Source organism: Macrobrachium rosenbergii, chromosome 19 (assembly GCF_040412425.1).
Source record: "Macrobrachium rosenbergii isolate ZJJX-2024 chromosome 19, ASM4041242v1, whole genome shotgun sequence".
Classification (NCBI taxonomy): Eukaryota; Metazoa; Arthropoda; class Malacostraca; order Decapoda; family Palaemonidae; genus Macrobrachium; species Macrobrachium rosenbergii.
Genome location: NC_089759.1, coordinates 31489157 through 31501656, shown reverse-complemented (window position 1 = coordinate 31501656; position 12500 = coordinate 31489157). Strand labels below are relative to the sequence as shown.

General features: G+C 36.6%; 1 protein-coding gene across 2 annotated transcripts; it reads left to right on the top strand.

The window, feature by feature from the left end:
• Positions 1-5639: 5639 nt before the first annotated feature.
• Positions 5640-9426, top strand: LOC136848496 (uncharacterized). Of its 2 annotated transcripts, none has more exons than XM_067120775.1 (3): positions 5640-5901; positions 7020-7312; positions 8917-9426. In XM_067120775.1, the coding sequence occupies exons 2-3, from the start codon at positions 7029-7031 to the stop codon at positions 9068-9070; spliced, it is 438 nt and encodes a 145-aa protein (XP_066976876.1). In that variant the 5' UTR covers positions 5640-5901; positions 7020-7028; the 3' UTR covers positions 9071-9426. The 2 variants fall into 2 exon arrangements, with proteins under 2 accessions (XP_066976876.1, XP_066976875.1); XM_067120774.1 differs by having other exon boundaries at positions 5644-5901; positions 8914-9423.
• Positions 9427-12500: the final 3074 nt, after the last annotated feature.

The window sequence follows — 12500 nt, the reverse complement described above, 5'->3', positions numbered from 1 at the left end:
ACCCCGCTACCAAGAATTTAGACCATGCCTTAGGTTCTGTGGTATTACGGGCAAACTTTGCAGTTTGGTCTTTATGCTATTATGCGCTTTGGTTGGTTTTTCTGTTATCAGGGCTCCTCGAACGGCATTGTATCAGTAAATTCAATGATTAAGAGAGAATGTACAAATTGTGCCTTGGGGAACCCCGCTACGTTGGATTATGATCGTTTTGAGGATTTTCTTATTGAACCATTGTAGCTACGGCCACTTTTAACCGCTATACATTTGGAACTGTCTTATTAATGATTACAAAAATATTCTAAACCGATGTCAGTATAACCCAATGATTCTACTATTCGGCAACATCCTTGCCTTGTTACCAAGATGCCGTCGCCGATACAGTCTCTCATAAAAGCCGCTGGGAATCTCTCTCAGTTTGGAGGTCATTTTCCATCTTTGTGTACCAGGCACAAATTATTAACGATCGCTTGACAACAGCACGAATAATAGTAATAATGTTCACTTTTCGTTCAAAAGAGATACACGTTACATGGGTTCACAGACATGAAATATATGACATAAATCTCTGTGTGTGTGGACCAGGAAACAAAATTATGAAAGTATCTGTTATGTGCAGTACGTGTACGGCTTTCATCAGTCATTGCTTTTGCCAGGCGTGTTAGGGTTGCTTGCTGGGATAGGAGAAAAAAATTAGTACAAGAGAGATGGCTTTAGACCATCTGAGATAAAAGAGGATATTTTTAAGGCAAAATCTGTGAAAGATTCTAGACATAGAAAAGCGCTGATCATTTTTGTCTTCGGTATATGTAAGGAAGAAGAAAAAGATGGAGCGTATTGTGTTATCAGCTAATGATATACCTATTCTTGTGTTACTAATAGGCAAGAAGAATCGGATTTATTATAGTGGAGGAAAGTCCTAGTGAAGAAGGGGGCGTTTACAAACAACAACGAAAAAAATTGGCAGATATAAAGACATCATCTCGTGTAAGACGATAACCCTAAGAAGTAAACATAAAAAAGAAATTTAACCTTGGCAATGAGGACGAATAATATATTACCAATAAAAGTTAACAGACTGCTGAAGGGATATTTCACGTTCAGGATTAAATGGAGATTGACTTAGTTAGCTGGATGATTCCACGTTCCCGATTGTTGAGATGGACCATGCGGAATTATGGTAAGCACAAAACCCACCCTCAACCCAAAACGAAGGCATAATATCATAAGCATTGTAGTCAGAAGTATGTATGTATTCACAAATATTCAGTAAAAAATATCGTTAATATCTAGTTCACTATATCTAGGGAATTTCTACCCAAGGGGAATTATGACTGATAAGTGTTTCGTCACCAGTGGGATTCGATGGGTCAGTTGTTAAAAGTCACTGTACCCTGCACATCGTTGTGACTAAACCAGGCAGCAGTTCGAATCCCAACGGTGACGAAGCACTTATCAATTATAATTCCCCTTGGGTGTCTGTTATTCCAGAGGCATTGTGAATTTGCTGTTGAGCAATATTTGTGAATAGAATTATTTATACACACATATATATATGTATATATTTATTTATATACATAAATATATATATAAATATAAATAATATATAAAATATACATGTATATATACAAATATACACACATATACACACATATACACACACACATACATACACACATATATATATATATATATATATATATATATATATATATATATATATATATATATATACACACACACGCGTAGTGAAAACACAATAACGTAGCAACGTTGCGTATATATATAAACGAAACTCCTTCCGCTTAACTGAATGACATACGTAGAACGAACTGTCATATCCGGGTCCCTTCAAACAATGACTGTAGAGACGTAATGAGGTATCATATGTCTGAAACGTTCCCAGCTGACTAATGACCCTCATCTTAATTAAGCCTATCTGGTAATTATCTGGTCAAGGATCAGATTTAATGGTAACGCATAATGAGAGACCATGTTCCGCCGAAATTTACTGAAGTTAAACATCACTTAAGCTTCGGGGTATTAATTTTGGTGAGGGCATTAGAGCCACGCGGTGAAGTGTTCTTAAAAGAGATTACGGGATTCGTTTTAATCTCTAATTCATGCTAAAAGCAAAAATGTTTGTTTGTTCACAACTAGGAATAGCATGTGAATGAATCTGTATTTATATGGAATCTGCTGGTTATTTGTTGACCGGATATATTGTTATAGCTACAATGTCCTCTTCATTTTTCGATTTCTTCTTTTGTTTTGGATGCGATTGTCACTATAAAGCCTAAGAACCAGAATTTAGAAACAAATTGAGAAACTCAGTGTTTATGTGTGAAATATTTATTTATATATACACATATGTATAACTGAATCACGAAAATATGGAACGTGATGAATATATAAATAAAGATAAAATCCACGAAGGAAACGGAAACACTGGAGTGCTGCGAGGCCTTTCGACACTATGTCCTTTACTTAGCAGACTAAGTAAAGGACATAGTGTCGAAAGGCCTCGCAGTAAAGGACATACACTGGAGTGCTGCGAGGGCCTTTCGACACTATGTCCATTACTTAGCAGACTAAGTAAAGGACACAGTGTCGAAAGGCCACGCAGCACTCCAGTTTCCGTTCCTTCGTGGATCTGCTAAGTAAAGGACATAGTGTCGAAAGGCCTCGCAGCACTCCAGTGTTTCCGTTTCCTTCGTGGATTTTATCTTTATTTATATACACATATACTTATATATTTAGTAGGCTACGCCACATACGCTACTCAAATAATTCATCTGAGTACCTTCAGTCTTTTTTTCTTTCACTTAATTTTGCAGTCAATCTTTGCTACCATAAATAAGAGCTGGCTCAACACTCCCACCACACATTTCCACATATATTTTCACAAAGTGTCTAAGTTTCCTTGCAATCTCTTGCATATATCCCTTTAAAGACCTTCTTGCTTCACATATTCTATGAACAAAATATATTTCGGTCAAAGGAACCAACCAATTCCTTTAATTTTTTCATTGTCCATGATATAATTCACAGTTCTGTCTTCCTGGTGTCCATGTACCCTTACCCTCATGGGATTGACTCTGCTCACATTTACTTTCTGTTTTTCTTTCACTAGCTTTGAAGTTTCTCTCGTTTATCGCCAATTTGCAACGTTTTATCTCAAAATTTCAACCATTTCAAATTCCATTCCGATTCATTTTTCTTATCCTGGTTCTTCCTTCTTTTACAAACTCTCAAACCCTTTCCCACAAGTTTAAGCCACTTTTCTCTACTGCTTCTGTTGAGTGCTGTGTTTTTCTGTCAGCATCGGTCATTCCAAACTCCAGTCACGAAGCGTTTTCTTACACCACAGCACTGCATCTGCATCTTATTTCCTATCTCTGATGTTTTGCTTAACTGCATCCATACATCTATTAAAAAGCTATGGAAACATAAGAAGAGACTTGTTTTCGACCTACTGTTACAGCAAAACCCTTCACTCATAAACTGACATAGTCTAACACACTTGCCCCTACATCACAAAACTTTTGATCACTCTCAACATTTCATCCTTTATTCCATTCAACGTCAACACTCCCTCGTGTAAATACACAAATACACACACACACACACACACACACACACACACACACACATATATATATATATATATATATATATATATATATATATATATATATATATATATATATATTTCTATATATACATATATATATATGTGTATGGTATAAATATAATATATATATATATATATATTATATATATACATACACACACATATATAAATATATATATACATATATATATATTATATTTATAATCCATACATATATACATACATACATAAATACATACATACATACATACATACATACATACATACATACATACATACATACATACATACGTGCGTTATTCGTATTATAATCTGCAGCCACTCAAAAAGCCATCAAAACGACGGAACAAGGCTTCAGTCCCATTTATCTTTTGACATCAAGACTGCTTTCTTTGTCTCTAATGATATTACACTCTTCCAATCTCAGTCGTGGTAACGTCTGCTCTTTCGCCCTCCTTCCCTTTTCATTAGCAAATTAATTTTGTTTACACTTTTCATTCACGGTATTTATCTAATTAAAATTAGTGGTATGTATTCTTGCTCCCTGTTGCATCTCCCCTCCTGCTTTTTGATTTCAGTTTATCAAGCATAAAATACCGATGTTTCGATTCACGACTTTTAGGTTTGCTTTGGTTGGAAGTCGTGCGAATGCAAATGGGTTGCGGAGGGAGAGAGAGAGAGAGAGAGAGAGAGAGAGAGAGAGAGAGAGAGAGAGAGGCTAAAGGCGGAGGAATATGTATTAATTTTCATGAGTCCCCCCAAGTAAATGCATTCGGAATACCATTATTCTTCTGGCGAGAGAGAGAGAGAGAGAGAGAGAGAGAGAGAGAGAGAGAGAGAGAGAGAGAATGAATGAATGAATGATTTTGAGTTATCTGGCGTCGTGACAACTGGGTCATTGATGTCGATATCAATTAAACGAACAACAATGTTACTATAAAAACAATAATCATAAAAAACTTAAATATCATATTTTTGCGAGAAGACCAGCGTCTATAATAAATCAGAGAGGAGAGAGAGAGAGAGAGAGAGAGAGAGAGAGAGAGAGAGAGAGAGAGAGAGAAGATTAACAAAGATTTAAAGGAGGTAAACGTGTACACACTCTAGCCGGTCCCTATGTTTGAACGCATCATATAATATTACTATCATGGAACTTCGTTTTACTGCTGTTTGCTTCCGGTACTCTCACGCCTCGACGAATTTGCTCTCTCTGTTTGCTTATACATACAAGAAAGAAAGCTTCAATTTGTCCTCGTTCAATTAAAAGCATGCGTGTGGGTATAATAAAGCGAATACCCTGGAATTGCAAATGCTGATAAAAACAGCTAAACCGGTCATAAGCAGGTTGAGTATTACTCTGTATTCTGTGACCTGAATAATCTCGCGCGCACACACCGCCACCGGCAACGTATTGTTCAATTTCCACTATGCGAGAGAAATGAATTTCATCCAGTCTGAATGGGAAAGAAATAGGTACTTCATTATTTTAATAACGTTCTTCCGGCTTCTGGTAATGTCTTCTTGTTGGATTTCTTGAGAGAGAGAGAGAGAGAGAGAGAGAGAGAGAGAGTAGTCTCGTAGGATGGAAATCATCACGAATATCAGAAGGTTGTTAGGTGAAGAATAGAGAATGTATATGCGAGTCTTTGAGATGTAAGCCAATTACACACCCCCTTGAATAATCTCTTAAACCCTTTTTCAACCCTGACCTTCGCAGGGAACAATTCACAGTGAATATCCTCTCTGTCGCAACTAGGTTAACAAGTTACAGACGCCTCTAATGCCTCTCTCTCTCTCTCTCTCTCTCTCTCTCTCTCTACATTGAGGAGGGCGTTGTCGTGAGGCGATCCTGTTCATGATCAAGTAGTGCTCCTTGGGGACACATGCCATGGGCAGAATAAGAGCAACAACAACAACAACATAAAAACTACCCTCGTTTAATGGGGATAACAAGTCACAGACATCCTTATTGGTTCCCTGTCTGTATAGTTCTAAATGTATTCCGCCAAGGGTCGTCCCACTGGCCAGGTATTTGGACCTCTTCAGGACATGAACCCTGGCCGAATGAAGAAGAGCACATAACGCTTTCAGGTCTGGGCAGGCGCGGCTGGGTCAAGTGGTCTTACATTCTAGACACGTAAATAACAGAATCACGTTAGACGTTGGACGAATCCCCAGTTCTCTGCTGACCTTCGTGACGCAGGCACCTTCATCTGAGACCAACCGTCTTTCTTGTACTTGAAAAAAAGTGAGCACCCAGTTATAACAAGGTAAATGGAAAGATAATTAGTTTTCATTTTACGTTCCAGCAATTTCTTGGCTCGAAACTTAATTAAAGCGGGGGTTATCTTGGCGAGGTGGAAGCTGTCAGTGCATTTATTACAAACGAGTTTATTTAATTTTAATATTTCAAAAAGATTTCATTTTGCCAATCATGTGTCGTGATACTTCCTTACACACATTTTTCTTAATCTCGCTTTATTTTGCCCCATATATATTCACCTGTTCTTTTAAGACCCTTTCTTATCAATATTCACCCCTTATAAAGGTTCCTTAACCGCTCTACTTTCTTTTATCATAAACACGATTTTTTCCGCTCGTTCCATTTTTGCTGTTTACCTTACTCCCTTGATCATTCACTTCCGCTCCTTGCCCCTGCCAATTTTTAATTGCATTTTATTGGTCTTTCTCATTCGGTATTTACATGCAATAGAAAATAAACTCCCATTACAGTGTTTTTTTCGCTTTTAAATACTTCTCCCTTTTTTTTTTTTTTTAGCTTGCTGCATAATTTTATTTCTTACAGTTTATAGTTCATGCATATCTGTCATTCTCTTGCTTTAGACAAATATGCTTTCATTGTTCTGTTCATTTAATGATAAAATGATTTACACACGCGCGTATATGTGTATATATAATATATATATATATATATGTGTGTGTGTGTGTGTGTGTGTATACACATTGTGTTTCTGTATGTGTATGTGTGTGCGTTAAACAAGAGATAGCTACAGAGAAAAACAAAACAGCATTCGTTGCTACGCCCATCTTTTAATTGCAGAATCAAAGATGAACATTTTGTGAAAAAAAAAAACACACATAGCTCCCTCCAGTCGTACCTCTATCCACGTACAATGTAATATTCACTACTGTAATTGCTCCTCTTTATAGATAGTGAAGTCTTCTCCCCTCAACATTTTTCAGCCTGTTTAGCCATCACTGACTTAGTCTTCTACAAGTTAAACTCAAAACTTAAATCTGATAAACACTTTCCAGCAACTTGTCCTTCTTCATTCTCTCCACGTAACCAAACCACCTAAAAAACATCTTTGCTTAAATATCCTCTCGAGCAAGCGTTTACCCCCGATGCTCATCTGTTCCGTTTCAGGGAGGAAAGATGTCCCTGAGCGCTCTCTCCCCAGTCGTCTACCAGCTGCGAGAAGGCCTTAGGAGCATCGGCTTCTTCGATATGAGAGGTTGGGAAGGGGTCACGGAAAGGTCTGGATCCTCGCAATTCTCGAGGGCCGGTCCGGAGGTCATTATTCTCATGTCGTTAGCTGCGATCACCTTTTTCTTCATCATGGATGTCGCCACCAGCGGCAGAAACTTGGCCGTTTCTTCTGCAGATGCGTGGGAGAAATTTAGAGGCTTGATAGCTTTTGATGACATCGAACGGGGAAGGTGAGATATGCATTTTAATGAACTGTAGGTGCTATTTACAGCTTGCGTTTTATACTGTGCTTTTATATGAAATTCTATTGTTTTTGTCAGTGTGCTAGTTTTTCACTCTCTTATTCACTTCTATCCTCTTTTCTCTCATTATAAAATGGCAGTAATTTTCTGTAGGAGTAACCTAGACATATACTTGACATTTCAGCTAGTTCAGAAATAGACATAGCACGGTAGAAATACCACTGAAATTAAACCTGATACAGCAATTTTCAGTTTAGATGTATATTCATATACAATTCATGATCGCGTGAACAAAATTCTCATAATATAGGACCACGAATAAGCGCATTTATCAATACAATGACAAAAAAGAAATTCATGCAAACAGATAATATGTACAAGTAACTATCTAAGTATTAACAGTGAGTATATATATATATATATATATATATATATATATATATATATATATATATATATATACTATATATAATATATATATACACACCCATACACTCGCACACACACACACACACACACACACACATACACATACACACACACACACACATATCTTTATATATATATATATATATATATATATATATATATATACATGTTGAAAGGTATCTGTTAACATAAGGACTCTTGGACTTCAATTATGTTTACGAAATGGCAAATGTATGTTAATATATATGTTAATATATGATGTAACACTATTTTAATGAGAGAGAGAGAGAGAGAGAGAGAGAGAGAGAGAGAGAGAGAGAGAGAGAGAGAGAGAGAACATTATTAGAATAAAGTAGTAATAATTATGCTGTATATGAAAACACAACTATCCGTATATTTATGTTCGTGTGTGTGTATGTGTGTGTGTGTGTGTGAGAGAGAGAGAGAGAGAGAGAGAGAGAGAGAGAGAGAGAGAGAGAGAGAGAGAGAGAGCCAATTTTCTTTAGGAAATGAAAATTTTCATATCATTTCCCTAAATGATCTCGTGTTTGGCTCTCAGCTCTGTCACATAAAAACGATCCGATATTTACAAAATTGATTAACACTTATTTTAGGGATTTAAAAGTGATCTGCTTTACTTCATTTTCAAACATAATTGCTATTCAGTGTAATAATGGATATATATATATATATATATATATATATATATATATATATATATATATATATATATATATATATATATATATATATTTTTTCTTAAATTCCTCATTTCTAGATGTAGGAAGGGTTATACGCATTTACCCATGATCATTTGTTTGTAGTTTGCATGACCGTATATTAAATATGTCAATACCTCACGGATGGATTTTCGTGACATTTCAGGAGGGGGTTATGTGATGAGCCAAGGTAGCTCAATTAGATGTGACACATCCAGAGCCGGATTTAGAACCAGGTGTAAATTGTTTTCTTTCTTTTGCTTTGGTAAAGCAAAGTCGTTTCCAAGAGAGTTCAATTCTTTAGTCATCTGAAGTACCATTCTTCTGTTTGTTTTTCATGAGTACAAGGAATTTTTCCTTACTATTGCCCGTTTTCAGTTATCTCAGGTAACCGCAGCTTTCGGTTTTTTACCTTAACATGGTTTGCCCATTTGTTTTCAGTAGTTCACTCCACCCCATGGTTGATGTCCTCGACGCATTAGCGATGGCTGCCAGGAAATGGGGCGAATATGAAGAAGAAGTCTGTCTAGAACCGAGCTTTCTCCCGAGGCTAAGGTGCCTGAAGGTTTTCACTGAAGAGTCTGGGGATCTTACATAGCAATTTTTTTTTTTTTTTTCACCCATTACTATTTATTTTAACACCATGTTACCCCTGTCACCTCGTGCCCTTTGTGTTTACCAATACCTGTCTTTTGATATGAACTATTTATTATCTGCTTGAATAAAACACCATTTTTTAAATCTTTTGTTTCATACTTCCTTGTCTTTCAACACCTGCAATGCATTCATAAATGAATATTTAGAGAAAGGAAAAAGCATAATTAAATTGAAGACTTATCTACAATCATAACATTTGTGTATTAATTGTGCAACAACAGCAACAACAAATGCCCTTTGCATGCCCAAAGAAACCACTACCCATATTAACACCTAGCATGACCTCTGACACAATAAACGGTATACTTGTAGCGACTGTCATAACGGGAGTAAGCACATGAGTAATACTTAGCCACGTACCGAGAACAAAGGACACTGAACCAGATGCATTTCATTCTCTGGTACGCGTACCCATTGATGCTTCTGGACTCTTTCATTATTCTTCCATTATTCTGGGAACGTGGTACAAGGTCTGGGTGTGGGAAAGAAACATTTTTTTTTTTTCTGTTATTGTAACGAGCACTTTGGAATATCGGGTAGGTTGAATGCGATGGGGTCTGCCCTGTGTTCCCTGTTTCCTGAAAGGAATGAGTGCATGCAGTTTATAAACAGTACGATTCTTTATACGAGTTATTTGAATTTTCATGCAAAAAGCCATATATATATATATATATATATATATATATATATATATATATATATATATATATATATATATGTGTGTGTGTGTGTGTGTGTGTGTATGTGTATATAGTTTTCTTTTTGCATGAAAATTCAGGTAACATGTATAAAGAATCGTACGTGTTTATAAACTGTTATCCCACGTGGTGCATGTTATTTATATATATATATATATATATATATATATATATATATATATATATATATATATATATTGATTTATAACAATGTATATATATATATATGTGTGTGTGTGTATGTGTGTAGGTGTGTGTGTGAGCTTTAAGCACCTCGCACAAATGAAATATCAAATAATGCAAAAACAAAGCAGAATAGCTTTCCCAGTACCACTCAGCATTTTGCAACTGGACGACCCACAGAGGAGAAATCCCTTGGGTACATTATCATTAATGACATGACGGCTTCGCTATCATTATACCGCGAGAGAGTGATAATTAGTGAAACTAATTATGGAATGGTGTCAGCTATTATAAACGCCCACCGATAAGCAGATGTGTCATGAAAATTTGTTGATCTAAAAGGGTTTGGGTATGTGTATTTATATATTCTCATAAAAGAGGAATACATATAAATTTTCGTATATAAATATATATAAATATATATACAGTATGTGTGTGTGTATTTATGTACATATAGATACATACACACACACACCCACCCGAACACACACACACACACACACACACACATATATATATACTGTATATATATACACATTGGTTATAAGTCAGTCCAGAAATCAGAAATTAAGAATTTTGGCGTTTTCCCTTGCGACACTCATCTGATATTAGGTCAAAGTTACAAGTTAACTGGTCTTATGAGATAGTCAAGGACACTTACGTCGGTCACTCTTCCAAGCACTTGCCCAGGCATCGCGCTAATGAACATTACTGACTGAACGACCTGCGATTCTATGAATATAGCCGTTTTGAGTCTCGTTGAAACACTCTTTGGGAATAAAAACAAATTGACCCCGACGTAAGGCGTTCTCTCCTTGTTGCTGTCAGGTGGACATGCTGAAGAAAGAATGTGGAAAATGTGTGAATAAAAGATATTCAAATCTTGCCTTTCAAAAGGTGATTAAAGATTAATCATGGCTGTTGACTTTCGACATAGCAATGCGCGTACGCAAATTCCTGAGATGTAAGCTAGTGTTGCACCAGGCCATGTTTTTTTGACATGCCTCTAGGCTAGGTTCGGATAGGTTGGATAAGGGTAGGTTTCCACCTACATGATTGGGAGTAATTTGGGTGTGGCAAACATAATGAGATTATTTTCAAGAAAATTCTATGGCTAGTTTTTAAGATATGGCGTCCCGCTTTTTTCAGGGAAAGGTCCAGGGACTTGGTTACATCTCGGGAAAATGCTGCCCGTACATTGCTTATAAATAAGGAGCTCTGCATGAGCGTTATGTCCCAGAGCAGGAAGTGGAGAAACATTTAAAGAGTGTTGAGTGAACTGCAAATTGGGCGAGTCAAATAAAAATTACAAATAAAAAAATATCTGATGATAACAAATATTATTCTTGAATAGAAATGTATTTCTTAGACATGTGCAAGTTTTTGAAAGACGAAAGAAGACTGATAATGGCCTTCAGAGAGAGTTAACGTCAGTAGTAAGGTATAATATACTGCATAAGAATGAGTAACTATCTTCTATAATAATAAAGTCAGAGTGGATCTTTCTTGTTTGTCCGCCACAGGTGAGGGCGGGGTAGCTAGGGGATCGGGAGGGTAGGGGAGACATGACACATCCACCTTCCTCCTGCAAACCTGTTTGTCCGCCCCGGATGGGGGCGGGGTGGGTAATGGATCAGGACAGTAGGGGAGACATGACACATCCACCCTCCTCATGCAAACCTGTTTGTCCGCCTCGGGTTGGGGCGGGGTTGGGTAGGTGATCGGGACAGTAATCCCCTTTGGGATGTTCATAGAATCAAGGAAAGGTTGCAAATGTACCAGTCAAATGAAACATTGGCCAGGTGAACAGGTAGGTATTGTTGGAAGAGAAGACTACCACTCCAATTATAATATCAGGAAAGAAGGGCTTTAGGTTAGTTATAGTTTAATTCTCCTGGAAATGTCAAGAGTTCCTGAAGCCCCGAAGAGTGGAATACTAAATGCGTGGGATAGTCCGCTGTCAGGCACTCTTAAATATTAATTTAGCCTGCAAATGACGTTGGAATGTGCATGAAGTATAATGTTTAATAATTCGGACATAATGTGAATAAAACAATAAGACAACGATCAAAAAAGGAATAAGAATATTAACTTTCACAGAATAATTTTGATTTGAACAAGCCTTTCAGTTAGAGCTACCATTAATGTAATGGATGAGCCGAGGGACAAGAAATGTAATCAAATTACCCTAAAACTCCCTAAGACATAAGGTATCGATGTTCTCACGGCCATAAGCTTTTATTGTTTCTAAATATAAACAAGATTTTGACGACAAATGATATGAGAGGAAAAAGCATTGCTTGGCGTGTTGTTTCGAAGACGTCTGGCAAATAATCGTCTAATGGGGAACATGTCAAAACGATGGAATAGAAATGAATTAGTTTGATGATATAAAAGAGAACTGACAAATCAGTGAGAAGGAAGATGCAATAATGACATTTTTGAAAGCATTATGACAGGTAAAAAATTGATGACTAAATAATCTCTTCA

What these genes read in the sequence shown, in the direction of transcription:
- LOC136848496 (XM_067120774.1), top strand. Translation starts at nt 7,029, where the DNA reads ATGTCCCTGAGCGCTCTCTCCCCAGTCGTCTACCAGCTGCGAGAAGGC. An exon ending in GATGACATCGAACGGGGAAG is followed by an intron (nt 7,313 to 8,913) that starts GTGAGATATGCA and finishes ATTTGTTTTCAG; the next exon opens with TAGTTCACTCCACCCCATGG.